The sequence below is a fragment of the Egretta garzetta genome, unplaced genomic scaffold (assembly GCF_000687185.1).
Source record: "Egretta garzetta isolate BGI_Z169 unplaced genomic scaffold, ASM68718v1 scaffold890, whole genome shotgun sequence".
NCBI lineage: Eukaryota > Metazoa > Chordata > Aves > Pelecaniformes > Ardeidae > Egretta > Egretta garzetta.
In genome coordinates this window covers 342,848-355,343 of record NW_009258295.1, presented here as the reverse complement: position 1 = coordinate 355,343, position 12,496 = coordinate 342,848, and the positions used below count along the sequence as shown (strand labels likewise).

The window sequence follows — 12,496 nt, the reverse complement described above, 5'->3', positions numbered from 1 at the left end:
GAGCGGGCCCAGCGGCCGCCGGGGACGGCCCTCCCCGGCACACCAAGCGCTCGGAGCAGGCCGCAGCGCCGCACGTGCCTTCTTTGATGCCTACCCGTGGCCCATAATCAACTTATCTTTTCAGTCAAGCTCTTTTCACCTTAGTTGTGATTTTTGAGACGTTTGTCCCTTTCCCTGTGACATGTAGGTGGCGGTCTCATCTTCTAAGTTTCCAGGCTGGGGCCAGTAGACCCGCCATGCCGCGGGGCAGGACTCCTCTCCAGGCCATGCCTGTCGGATGCTTCCCGCGCTCGCCTCCTGAGATATTGAGTTAACCGCTGCACGCTGACAGCGGTTGGCTTTGGGAGGTACTAGGTCATGGTAAACATTGTGCCAGCTGGCCTGGTTCTTCTCTACAAGTGGATGTGAGAGCAATAGCATCTTGTGAGCAACATCTTAGTAACCACTGAGGAAATTAATGTAGTCAGCAGAGGCGTTTTCCAGTTTTGGTGATCATGATTTAGTTTCAAGACTTCATACTTCAGCAGTGCCAAGGTTTGAGAATGCCAGAAGATCCGTTGAGTGCCACTGCATCTGCCCCTCTTGCCCAGGTGCTTCTTGGTGCTGAGCATCTTGCAGTCCTCATGTAGCTGGAGTGACTCTAGACCAGATCTTGTTTCTGTGATCATGAGCAGCAGATTATTTTTTTTTTGCTTCTCCCCTGCTTGAAGTAAACACTATATGTGAGGCATTAACATTGCCAAACACACATTAAAAGAGCACTTAGCGATGTTCAGCCATTTGGATCACTCAATTGGTTGAACAAAGCTAACCCTGTAATTTTGCGTACTGGGTTGTCTTGCACATGAATGAAAATAAAGAGGGAGTATGGTATGATGTGTTCTCTTTGCTGGACTGCTCTATTCCTGTGTCCTGGAGAGGATGGGTATGAAAGAGGGTAATAACCACAGTGAAATTATTTTCTCTGTTTAGCCGTTCTAAAATGTTTATGTATTTATGTGGCTCATACATATAGGAAGAGGCCAAAGTGCATCTGAATTGCAGTTTTCCTCATTTAATCTGTAAGCGTGAAGTGACTGAAGGCATTCCAGCTTTGCTGAGTCCTCCACCTGGAGGACTACACTTCTTGTGAGACCCTCCTGAATCTGTGGAAGGGCTTGTATAGGTTTAGTCTGTCTAGCACTTCATGTGCATTCCCTAAAATAAAGAAGAGGCAGGGAAAAAAGTGTGAATGTAGGCAATGTTCATTCAAAAAGAACTCAGCAGGATTTCTGGCATTTGCTAATAAACATTCATCCCTGGATTGCAGGTGAGCCCTGTGGTACCAAACCTGTATATGGAGAAGTCCGGAGTACTGAAGGGGGGGCGTGGAATTGGTCGGTTTGCGTAACATTTCCAGCTCCTTCCTGCAGCTAGTTCTTCTAGTCTGAAATTCAGTTCCGTTTAGACATCCCTCCCCCTTTTTTTCCCACAGCTACAGTTGCTAAAGTGATTGACAAATTTGAGGATGAAACTGCAGATGACATTCTCCCTGTTGGCAATATACGGAAAAAAGCTTCAGCCTCTCTTTTGGAAGCTGATAAAAGGTACAGTGGAAAAGCTACATCTCGCAAAGCCTTGCAAGAAGAACTCTGGGGAGATGCTCTGTCTGAAGAAGGATCTGGTAAGAAATGTAATTTCTTTCCCCTTTTCAATTTTCACTCAAAATTTGATGTTAGCATGTTAACTGAGCTAGTGCCATCTCAACTGAGATGACAAACTTTCAGTCCCTGCTACCGGGCAATAAACAGGTACAATTAAGCTGGACATCTTCCTGAAGTGCCTTCCTGAAATTCAGGCCCTATTTTTTGGCCTGAGGGAAGGGGGAATCCCAAAGAGGAGGTCACTCCTCCAGCTTGAGAAAGGAGTGTGACTAAGTGTAAGGTGAGGCTCAGTGCACTGACTGAACGTTGTGTAGAGGAAAAGAAACGGCTCCCATTTTTAAGCCAATATATCTCAGGGCTGTGAGTATATACAGATTCTCATTTAAAAAAATGCATGTGGCGAATTCTGACCACCTCGTTTTCTTATCATGGCATTGTTTCATGGGAAAGCTAAGACACAGATTTACTAATGATTGTTGCAGAAAATGTGAGCTGAGATCTTTCTGTGGATATGGCCTCGTGTTTCCGTTATTTAGCCAAAACAGAGAGTAACATCGTACGCAGATGAAACGGAGTTTGGAGGTCAAATAGCCCAAACCTGTAGCTATTGATGATGCGTACTGCAAAGTGGCACATTTTGCTGGCAAGTAAATAACTTTTTTTCTCTTTTGATTATTAGCTGAAGAAGCATTAGATGAATGGTACAGTGGCAGTGAAGATGAAGAAGAGGATGGCAGCTTAGGCACTAAAACAAAGGAGAAGCTCAGCAGTGCTGGCAGTGACCAGGAGGATGACTTGGAAGATGATGAAGAGACAGATCCGTTTGCCAAGGCACCAAAGTTCAGTTTCCAGAATATTACAGACTTTGAGAAATTTACAGAGGGGATGGATGATGTAGGAAGCAGTGAGGGAGAAGATGAAGGTGATGCCAGCATGGAAGAAGGAAGTGATGAAGAGGAATATGGGAGTGAAAACCATGACAATGTAAAGGAAACCAATGACACCGAAGATGACGGGGGGGTGATGACATTCTCAAAACAACAGGAGTCTGAAGAAGTAGAAAAAGGAAAAGCTGTGAGGAACCAGATAGGTTTGTGAATGTTTGCTTTGTGTTTTTACAAGACTTTCCCCTTGCTGACACTAGAGAAACTGGCCATGTTAGGAATCACTTCAGCGTGTTAACGTGCTGCTAGCATACTGCATGTGCATGCTGCAGCAGCCCTGGGGATTTGCAAATGTTCTGCCAAATCTGCTATGCAAACTGGTGTCACTGCTGGTACAAAATCTCATGTTACGAAGTGTATTTATCCACTGATTTAACTGAACCACTACTGAATATACTTGCAGTATTGGTGGGGATGGGGACTTCCTACACCGGTAATGCTGTGCACTGATGCTGATACCGCTTCTGTTGTTTTTCAAAATGTAATACCGAATGCAGTTTCTTCCTGGCTGTCCTATTAAACTATCAAACCTCCCTTTGCAGAATGTCCTTTTAAACAGTAAAGCAAAGGGCTCTTTTTTTTTTTTTTTTTTTTTTTTTTTTGTGGGTCACAGAATTGCAGTCGGGATCATAGGATGGGATGTGGTTTTATCCAGAGACACCTTGTGGTACCAATTTTGTGCTGAGTCAGTGAATGCAAAGATTTGCCCTAACCAGGAGTAATGTAGCCCAAAGGAGAGGGCCTGTGCTGTTAAATCACTGGCTCTTTCACGAGGATCAAGTGCTTTGGCTTGCTAAAATTGTTTTATTTTCTCTTTGTTATGAAGCACTGTGGGATCAACTGTTGGAAGGGAGAATCAAGATGCAGAAGGCGCTCGTAACGGTCAACCGGCTTCCACAGCCAGATACTTACCCAATCTTCAGAAAGGAAGGTGGACAAGAATTTGACAACGCTGTCGAGAACTGTAAGAATTCTTCAATCTTCCTACTTTGGGTAGACACTGCTGTAGCCAATATGTTTTGCCTGAGCGGGGAAGTGTTAATGGGAAAGTGAGGGCTTTGAGTTGTGTGTGTCTGTAGTCTTAGCTGTTGGTTTGTGTTGCCTTAGTCCTTAGGTACTGTGCAAACAGAAACCAAAGAGCGTTTTCTACCTCAGACAAAGAAAATGTCTCCTATCACCCATGTCTGTCTATGCCTAGTTGATCTCTGCTGGTGGCCTGTCATCGCTTACGTAATGTTGGAAAGCCTCAGCTCGGGACCCACTGCTGTTTCTAGTTCTTGTGGGGATTGAAGTAGGCTTATCAAGTTTAAGTTTCATGCTGGATCTTAGGAATAATTGGTTTGGTTATTGCTGTTCAGTGCAGAGTTGTGATACTGCTTTCTCGTACCAGTTTTGTACTGGGTCAGTGAATGCAAAGATTTGCCCTAAGCAGGAGTAGTGTAGCCCAAAGGAGAGGGCCTGAGCTGTTAAATCAACAGCAAATATCTTTTCATCTGTTTATTTCTTAGGATCACTATTAGTGATGTTGTCCTGATGAGATTTGTAGTAGATTCACCAATATGGCAAATATAATGTGCACGCTTCAGCTGATAAGTGCAAAGTACTCAACTTCAGTGTGATGTGGGACTACTTAATTTTTAGAATTGGACACCTTTTTTACTGAACTTAAGGCAAATGCATGGGGAGATAAATGTCTGCTATGTTATCCTTAGGAATAAATACAAACTACTGCAGGTATCAATTGGTGTCCATTTCTCCCTGACATGTTCGTTGTTTTCTGTCAAAAACCACACGGCTGACCATGTTTATACACAGAGCCTTCTTTTTTCTAATCCCACCCATCAGAAATTAATGAACTTCATAAGATACTCTTCCAGTGATTTTTGAATAAGCCCAACAGCATTTTAAAGCTTGCCAGGTTGGTTATCCCTTTCACTTCTATTTCTTCTTTCCCAGTCTTGAGATACTGGTCACGTTTCAGCTCCGTAGGTGAGCACCCCGTGGAGGATCCCAAGAATCCCCCTTACGTGAACCAGTTGGTAGGAAACCCTGTAGTGGTGTCGCCAGCCTTTTGTGCTAAACATCAGAGGCGATATGACCTGTCTGGTGTGCTGTGGTTGTACCTCCATTCAGCCCCACGATCTGCCCGTTTGTACGTGCTGTAGTTGTTACCTGCAGATTGAGACATGTTGGCCTGGGCTGGCCCAAGTCATCTTAAAACTGGATTAGGAACTTTGCCATTGTTGATCTTGACCCTGAGTCTTGCCCCTACACCAAGTTTTGACTGTCATCTTACAGCTTGTACCTGATCTGAACATGGTAGCTAATCAGCTTATCTGGAGTTACAGCAGGTGAGGTACTTTATGTTTTAAAGTTAGCTCTGCTGCTTTAAATGAAGTGATTAAGGAAAAAAAAGGCGAACTCCCAACAATACTAAGCTGACCTTTCAGTGAAATACATGTTATTAATGTATTTAATGAGATGCATTACAAACTGCACCAAGCACCATGTTTCATTACAGGTCTAAAATGCAATATCATTAAAGACCTTTAACAGAAACAATGGTTGACATTTTGATATTTCCCATAAGCAAAACACATCCAAGAACATGGAGTATAATACTGGGCGCAGTACAGCAGAGAGCCTAATCTTTCAGTTGTCCAGAACACTGAAGGAATACCCGCTGTTAGTAACTGCTCAGTGATTCCCTCCCCACCCTCTTCTCATAATCTGGGCAGGAAAGTTGCAATATCAGATGTTCCTTGATAGCCTGGGTTCATGTTCTGTACTTCCATCTGTGAAGACAGCGAGAAAATAAAGCTGGAGTGACCTGGGCAAAGATAGCAGAGGAAGCGCTCAGACTGACAGACGAGAAGTAATGAATTTAGGAACATTCTGCTACTACTGCAGTTGTTTAGTGTTTTCCAATGTTCCCTAAGGGACCAAATTTATATTCCTTCTTTTATTTCTATTTTTTTAAAATACAATCTGTAATTGTCCAGTAAAGTAGGTTACAATTGTCATTTTTGATGAGCTACACTATTGCCCAGTGCAGATATCTTTCACTGCCCTGCAAAGATGCTCATTCCAGAAGTTACAAAGTGCCAAGCACGAAATAAGGAGTAAACTTACACACGAAGATTTTATGAAAGATATAGTTGGTGTTACGCGGCAAAGACCCGTTTCTCTCTCAGTTTGCTGTGCTGGGCGCTGGGAGAAGGATTCATGTCTAATCAGCAGCTAGGCTGTACCCGTGGGCAGTCTGAGCTGTGTTACATCTTCATTCACAGAGCTTCTGCCTGGATACAGGGCTGTGACCTGTCTGTCAGGAGGTGAAACTAAGTCCTTTCTGGTAATATATTTAAAGTTCTTTCATGAATTGATGCACCTTGGTTTATGAGGGAAAAAAAAAATCTCACTTATTATAAATCAGCTTCCAATTAAAGTCCCAATTTTTAGATGATCAAGTGGTTTAGTGGCTTCTATAAAAATAAACTTTTCCACTCGATTCTGAACGGGGATGTAGTGGGCTGGGTAAACATTTCTGGACTCCTGAGTTTTCATCCGCATTATATTGCCAGCTTGTGTGTAGCATCCCATTCCCCAGACAGGAAAAAATAGAAGAACTGTGCGTGAGTAAGTTTAAAGATGAGTGGAAGACAGGACTTTGTAAATGCTGAATGTTGAGGTGGTTCCATTGTATGTGATGCACTTCAGTCTTGGACAGGATTTGGGATAATCGTGACGTTGGCACTGTTTTGGGCTGGATGATACTCTCCTTCCAGGGAAGCCTCAGCGCGTCTTTCCAAATTCACGGGATAAATTTGGCATAGAGGGGTCTCGGCACCCAGCTCTCTCTGAGGTTCTGGAGGAGTCCCTCACATCTCTTTGAAAGCTGCCCTAGAATGCTTTGAGTAATTTATCCCAAGTCCTTCCATTGCTCATGAAATTTCTGCTCTGTGCTCACAGGAAGGATGATTTTTTTGAAATGGAAAATGGTCCTTCATATATTTGCCTCTTTGGTATCTCCCACTTGTGACAACGCCCTGCGCAGGTAGTGGTTCTAGTGAAACTCCCTAAAGGTTTGAGCATAGTTGTGTTAAAGAGTAGACAGCAACATTATATACATTTGGAGTTTTAAAGCCAAATCTGAGCAAAAATGGTAAGGTCATGCTTGTTTTCTAAATTTTGAGATCGGAGGTTACAAAACTTCAAATGTTTATTATTTTTGTAATCTTTTATGATTTTTTTTTTTTTTTAAATGATACAGTCTGCCTTGGACAGTCTTGGATTCCAGAGATCTCAGGTTCTGGTGGATGATTTACTGCAAAATTGCTTATAAATTGAAGTAGAAAATGTTTTGCAGACCTGGCAGCTTTCAGGCTTCACACCCATTTGTCACCCAGCATTTCCCTTTGTGTATAGAACAAGAATTAATTAGGCTGCACTGCAGGAAAAGTTTATGGCCATAATTTATATAGGATGAATTTCTGTTTAAAGAGACAGCATTGCTTTGTTTGCACTGTCTTACTTTTTCTTTCCCTTTTTTCTTTTTTTTTTTTAATCTTTAATTACATTCCAGATTTTTTTTTTCTGTCACCCTTTTTACATACAAATTGGAGACCAAACTGTGGTCATGGAGCTCATGTTTATTCCTGTTTTGCATCCGTGGAGAAACTCTGAGTGGTTTTTAATACTGAAATCACAGTGGCTGCGCTCTGAATGCAGTGCAAATGTTTAATGTTTAATGCACGGCACACGTGAACTCCCACAGCTTACGTTTCTGAGGTGCTGTTGCCTGGAGTGGTCTGTTTCTCCAAGATACATTTGTATTCTCTTGCACCATATCTTCCAGTCTAGTCCAGGGCTTGAGATGTTGCCTCTGTTTGGGGTCTTGCACGTTCAATTAATGTTTTTCATAATCAATGCAAGTCAGAATTTGCAATCTGCTCCTGATTTGCACATTAAAGAGACCCATTAATTAAAAATTCCAATCCCTGGCATGTTCCCGCAGGATCCTTGCATTATTTACATAGAAAAAGAGTGCAAGGTGCAAGTTTCTGTGCTGTGTCTCTGCGCAGATTGCATGCCTGCCATTCATATTTCTATGTATGTTTTCAAGGGGGAGGAAGGTTAGAAGTGGATCTCATGAAAATGTCACGAAAAATTACCTCAAGGGCAAGAAAGAGCCAAAGAAGAGGTGGAAGCAACATTAGTGAAGCCACATCCAGTGTCAGGAATTAAACGGTTCCTAGGTTTGGGGCTTGTTATGTTAAATCTAGATTCGGTGACAAAAAACCCCACAGCTAGTCAGGGGCAGGGGAGCAACAAGAGCTTTAAGAAATTATATCTCTCAATCAACAGAGGCTAGAACCTGCTGTTGTACGTACCCTGGGTGGCTGGGCTTCCCAATATGGTCATGTGGCTCTGTTCTTGCTGTTTCCATGACTGTCTCTTTACAATTTTTTTTTAAAAATACTAAGCTGGGAATGTTTCAGTGATACTTCGTGCTTCACAAAAAGAGCTGGGAATTCTAGCTTTTAAACAGTATAACGTGTTATTTTCAGTTTTTAGTTGGTGAGGATTTAAAAACATGGAGAAACCCAGGTGAGGCTCTTGCAGAAGGCAAGATGCTGATGGAAATTGCAAGAGTAGTTGTGTATGTTTTCATACGTATATGCTTTCACTTTCCAAGAGCTCAATAGGTCCCTGAAAGGCAAACTGCTGGTTGAATTTTTGTGGGGTTTTTTTTGGTTTGTTTTGTTTCCATCTGTCAGTGAATTAAGAGGAATTACCGGAATCACGCACTTCTATACTTCAGCATAAGCTCAAGATAAGTTGTTTTGGGGAAATAGAATACTGGTTTTGGTAAAAGGTACACATGCCAGGGTCTGTAAGAATGGATTTGCTCACTGAAGGAACAAAAGTGGAGACAACAAAATATTAACTGTTATTTACACTTTGTAGAGCTGTGGAGAAGTTATGCAAAGGTTCGTGATCAATAAGAAAATAAACCTGAATAAAGTGAATCAGATAAAAAAATCAAATTAAATGCTCCATGTGCTTGCGAGGCCATTATCCCCAGACCTGCCTGGGTTATTAATGTATTAATGGAGCAGCAGCAGTGAGCTCTGCCTAGCAGCGGCCTGAACTTTCCAGCACAGTGCCTCGTCTGCTACTAATAGGTACAAAATTGTACACAGCTTTTTAAATTCTGTTGAGATTTGTGCCTCTTTTCTCAACTCACAGTGATGCTTGAACTTCAATTTGTATTCTCAGTTGTCAACTACATCTCATTTTGCTAATCACTGTGGTGTTACTCCAGATGATTCAGCCGTGGACGTTCTCTGTGGCCATGAGCTAGTGGCATTGCATCCATGCACAGGGTGCAATTCCTGTATTCCTTGTACTCGAGGAGGATGCGTTATCTAGAAGAAACCCTGTTTCCCCCATCATTTAGCATTTCTACAGTATCCCCTTGGAAATTCCCTCCAGAAGAATTGTTGCGTTGGGTTCATTCACACGAAGAGATGAGCTCGTAATGGAGACAGGGCGTTGGAGAGTGCTGCAGTTAGCACAGCTGGCTGATAAGCAATGCTGCGACGTATTACAACCTCGTTCACCCTATGAGCGTGCTGCACTGGGGCCTGAGGGTGGTAGAATAGTACGGTTTGCCTCTTGGGAATAAGTTCAATGTAATGATGGAGGCCAGTCCTCTTTTGTACCCTACAAGCAGTGCTCTAGTCCTCCTTGCAGCCTGCGCAGCGTTATGGATAGCGTGTTTCTCTGTGGCCACCCTAGGGATGCAATTACACCTGGAGGTGGGAAATGGTAGTTGCTGCCTGACCAGTGGTTCCCAGTCCTGCCTTTCCTTCTCCATACTGAGTTTGGACTGCAGAATATTGGAGCCGCGTGCACCTTTGAAGTCCTTTGATCTGTGTTTTAAATGGGGTGCTGCGAAGAAACTTTATTCAAAAGAAAGACATGGAAAGATGAAACAAGGGAAACGAGTGTGAACTACACGTAAAGTTTGCGGGAAGCAACTTGCTATTCATAATCTCACTGTAGCCCTGTAGCCAGTCTCTTCAGCTCAAGTCAGTTGCTGGATAACTTATGTTTCACATTGATTAGTTGTTCCCTTAAGGTGTTGTATGTCTCAGGTGCAGCTAGCCAATGGCTGCTATTATGTTTTATTGAAAAGCAGAGCTAAAAGGAACACTTAAAAAAACTTTGCAGGACTTGCCTGGGACTGCACAAGGCTGGGTGTTGGGTGCCTTTTGGGAAACGAAGGAGACGTTGACTTTTTCTTCCTAAAACATACAGTCCAGTCCAAATGCTTTGACTGACCCAGAAATGTCTGTTTCTGGGGTGGAAATAGGTGTGTTTGTAGCAAGTGTGCTGGTAAAGGATCGTGTTTCCACCTGGAGCTATGTGGTCCTTTATAATAATGGTCTGAGTTGGGCTCTCGGTACGCCAGGTTGGTTAACTGCTTCTGTGACAAGCGTCTGTGGCTTGTGACTGAACAGCACGTTTGTGGACAAGGCCTCTTAAGGACGTGATTAAGAATCCCACTTACGTTCATTGCCAGCAGGAGACCTCCGAAGATGCCATGTGTTCTCTGGTTTTACATTCTTGCATATTAAACATTTCTGTACGAGTGCTTCACACTGAGTATCTTTATTTTCTTTTGGGTTAGTTCTGTAATATTTTGCTGAAAAGGGACTCAGGACAGAGGGGAAGATCCTATTTAGTATCTATTTAGCGTATGCTTGTTTGTATGTTCTCAGTGTCCTTTTAATAGAGGGGTTTTGCTGGATTCTGTTACTGTGATTCCTGAGCTTTAAAAGAAAAAAAAAAAAAAGATATCCTGTGCAACATCCAGGTAAGTCGTGTCAAAGCAGCTGATTAAGCATGGACTGACTTTGAATAAGATCAAGTCTGCGTTAGGTAGCAGAGAACCTGTTCTGCTTCCAGTAGAAGTCTGGCAAGGTGTGCTCCTCTCCAGTCGTGCAGCCTGACGGGCTCGCCCTCTGCCTCGTTCCTCGGCTGCACCTGGTTGTCATTGTACACATCTGGGTAGAGAAAAGCTGTCAGATGAAATGTGGTTTTTTGACACAGGCTCGGGATTTTTCAGAGAAGCCTGTGGGAATCAGCTGCCAATAATTCCAGTTATAATTTTGTTATCATCTCTATTCGTGGATTACTTTTAAAACTCAGATGTATCCATACGTACATCTGGAGATGATAATGCATTAATACAGAGCAGGGTAGGTGTCACAGGGGAGTGGGGGAGGAACTAAGGCACAGGCAGATTACACAGTTTCCAGAGGCATAGAGCAGTTATGGGATTAATTGGTGCTAGGCAAGATCGTGGACTTAAATATGTTCTTGCTTTGAAGATTTTACTGGGAGCCTGCACAAATGTGTGACAGCAGAACTGGGTTTCAAGCCTGAGTGTAAATTATTGTGATCAGATCTAGCCCACTTAAAACTGGTATTTCATTTTAATTGAATTGTATTAGTCTGGACACTTTATGAATACAAAAAAAATCATGCATGCCAATTCATGCAGGGTTGAATTTGATTTAAATGGATGTGGATGCGAGTGTCCCCAAATTTCACCTTTCCTCTCTGATCTAATGAAGAATCTGTTCAACTCTTTCTGGGATTGAGCCAAAGCCTGTTGACATTAATGAAGACTTTTCTCTCGACTAAAATAATGTTTTTGTAATGATCCTGTGCCTTGGAGAGCTTTTGGTAAGACCTGGGGTCAGGAAGGATGATAAGCTCCCGGGCTCATGGGTGGCCATTCTGCCTATGTGCCAGTGAGTGAGAGGGACGAGAGGTGAAGTGGGAAGCTTTAGCCAAAGGCACAGGTCTTGGTTTTGGAGCTCTGGTGGTGTTTGTGTGCGTATTTGGGTAACGGGGGGGTGGGGTTTTGTGCATGTGCAGAATTTGGGCTGTGCGAGGGACCAGGAAAGTATTTTGTGGCCTGTCATTGCTGTCTGTGAATTGTTCGGAAATCCTGGGGAGGAGGTAGTGGAGAAGCACAGGATGTTTATTTAACTTGCAATTTTGGGCTTTTTTCAGAAAAAAAACGCTCTTGCCCTTCCTCACTGAGTGCCAAAGCTTTTAACTCGTGGTACTTAGTCTTTCTGAGCAGAATTTTTGTCTACTCCCCTCGTATAGATGTGGTAAAATTGAAATGCTCCCATTTTACAGGTTATCTCCATAGCCATATGTCTTGGACACTATTGGCGTTTGAGGTTTATTTTAAAGCTGTCTTAAATTCTAGTGCAGGAAACGCTAGGAGAGTTCGTAGCTGTTGACCTGATACACCCCAACTCTAGACCCTGGGATTACACCACACTTTAAGCACATCAAATAGGTTTGCCTACACTTGAGTTTCCCAAGATAATTAATAGCTAATTAAATTGAGTTTAGCTAAATACTTGTGCATGTTAGTCTGTATACTGCACAAACAAGATGCAGGGAAACAAAGGCTTGCAAAGGATCCAGACAAGCATGTGCAAATGTCAGCTAACTCGGATTAATTGGCAATTGGTTACCTTGAGATGGAAACTCAGTGCTTGTCATGATAAATGTAATTAATGGCCTGGTATTATATGGGGAGGTCAGTCTAGATGGGCTAATGTTCCCTTCTGGCCTTAATATCTAGATAACTATGAAATTTCACATTTCCTCTTCCTTTCTCATTCTTGCATATGTACTTGGGGATTCCTGCCTGGCAGAGACGGGAATGCATGCTGTCAGCTTCTTTACATTTACAGTAATGTAAAACATCAGTTTTTATAAATCTCATTTTTACAAGCCCCGTCCCTTCCCTGGTTTGGGCTGATATCAAAAGATGACGGTTGAGGCGAATCAGTAGAGCATGAACTTCATGGA

At 42.7% G+C, this 12,496-nt stretch overlaps 1 protein-coding gene across 1 annotated transcript in view; it reads left to right on the top strand.

Annotated features, from left to right (window-relative positions):
* AATF (apoptosis antagonizing transcription factor) overlaps positions 1 to 12,496 on the top strand; it is a 65,389-nt gene that overhangs the window by 10,109 nt on the left and 42,784 nt on the right. Inside the window, exons 2-5 of the mRNA XM_009638344.2 lie at positions 591 to 625; positions 1,475 to 1,663; positions 2,323 to 2,733; positions 3,414 to 3,551. Of these exons, the coding sequence (XP_009636639.2) occupies positions 591 to 625; positions 1,475 to 1,663; positions 2,323 to 2,733; positions 3,414 to 3,551 (773 nt within the window). The remainder of the gene's footprint in view (positions 1 to 590; positions 626 to 1,474; positions 1,664 to 2,322; positions 2,734 to 3,413; positions 3,552 to 12,496) is intronic.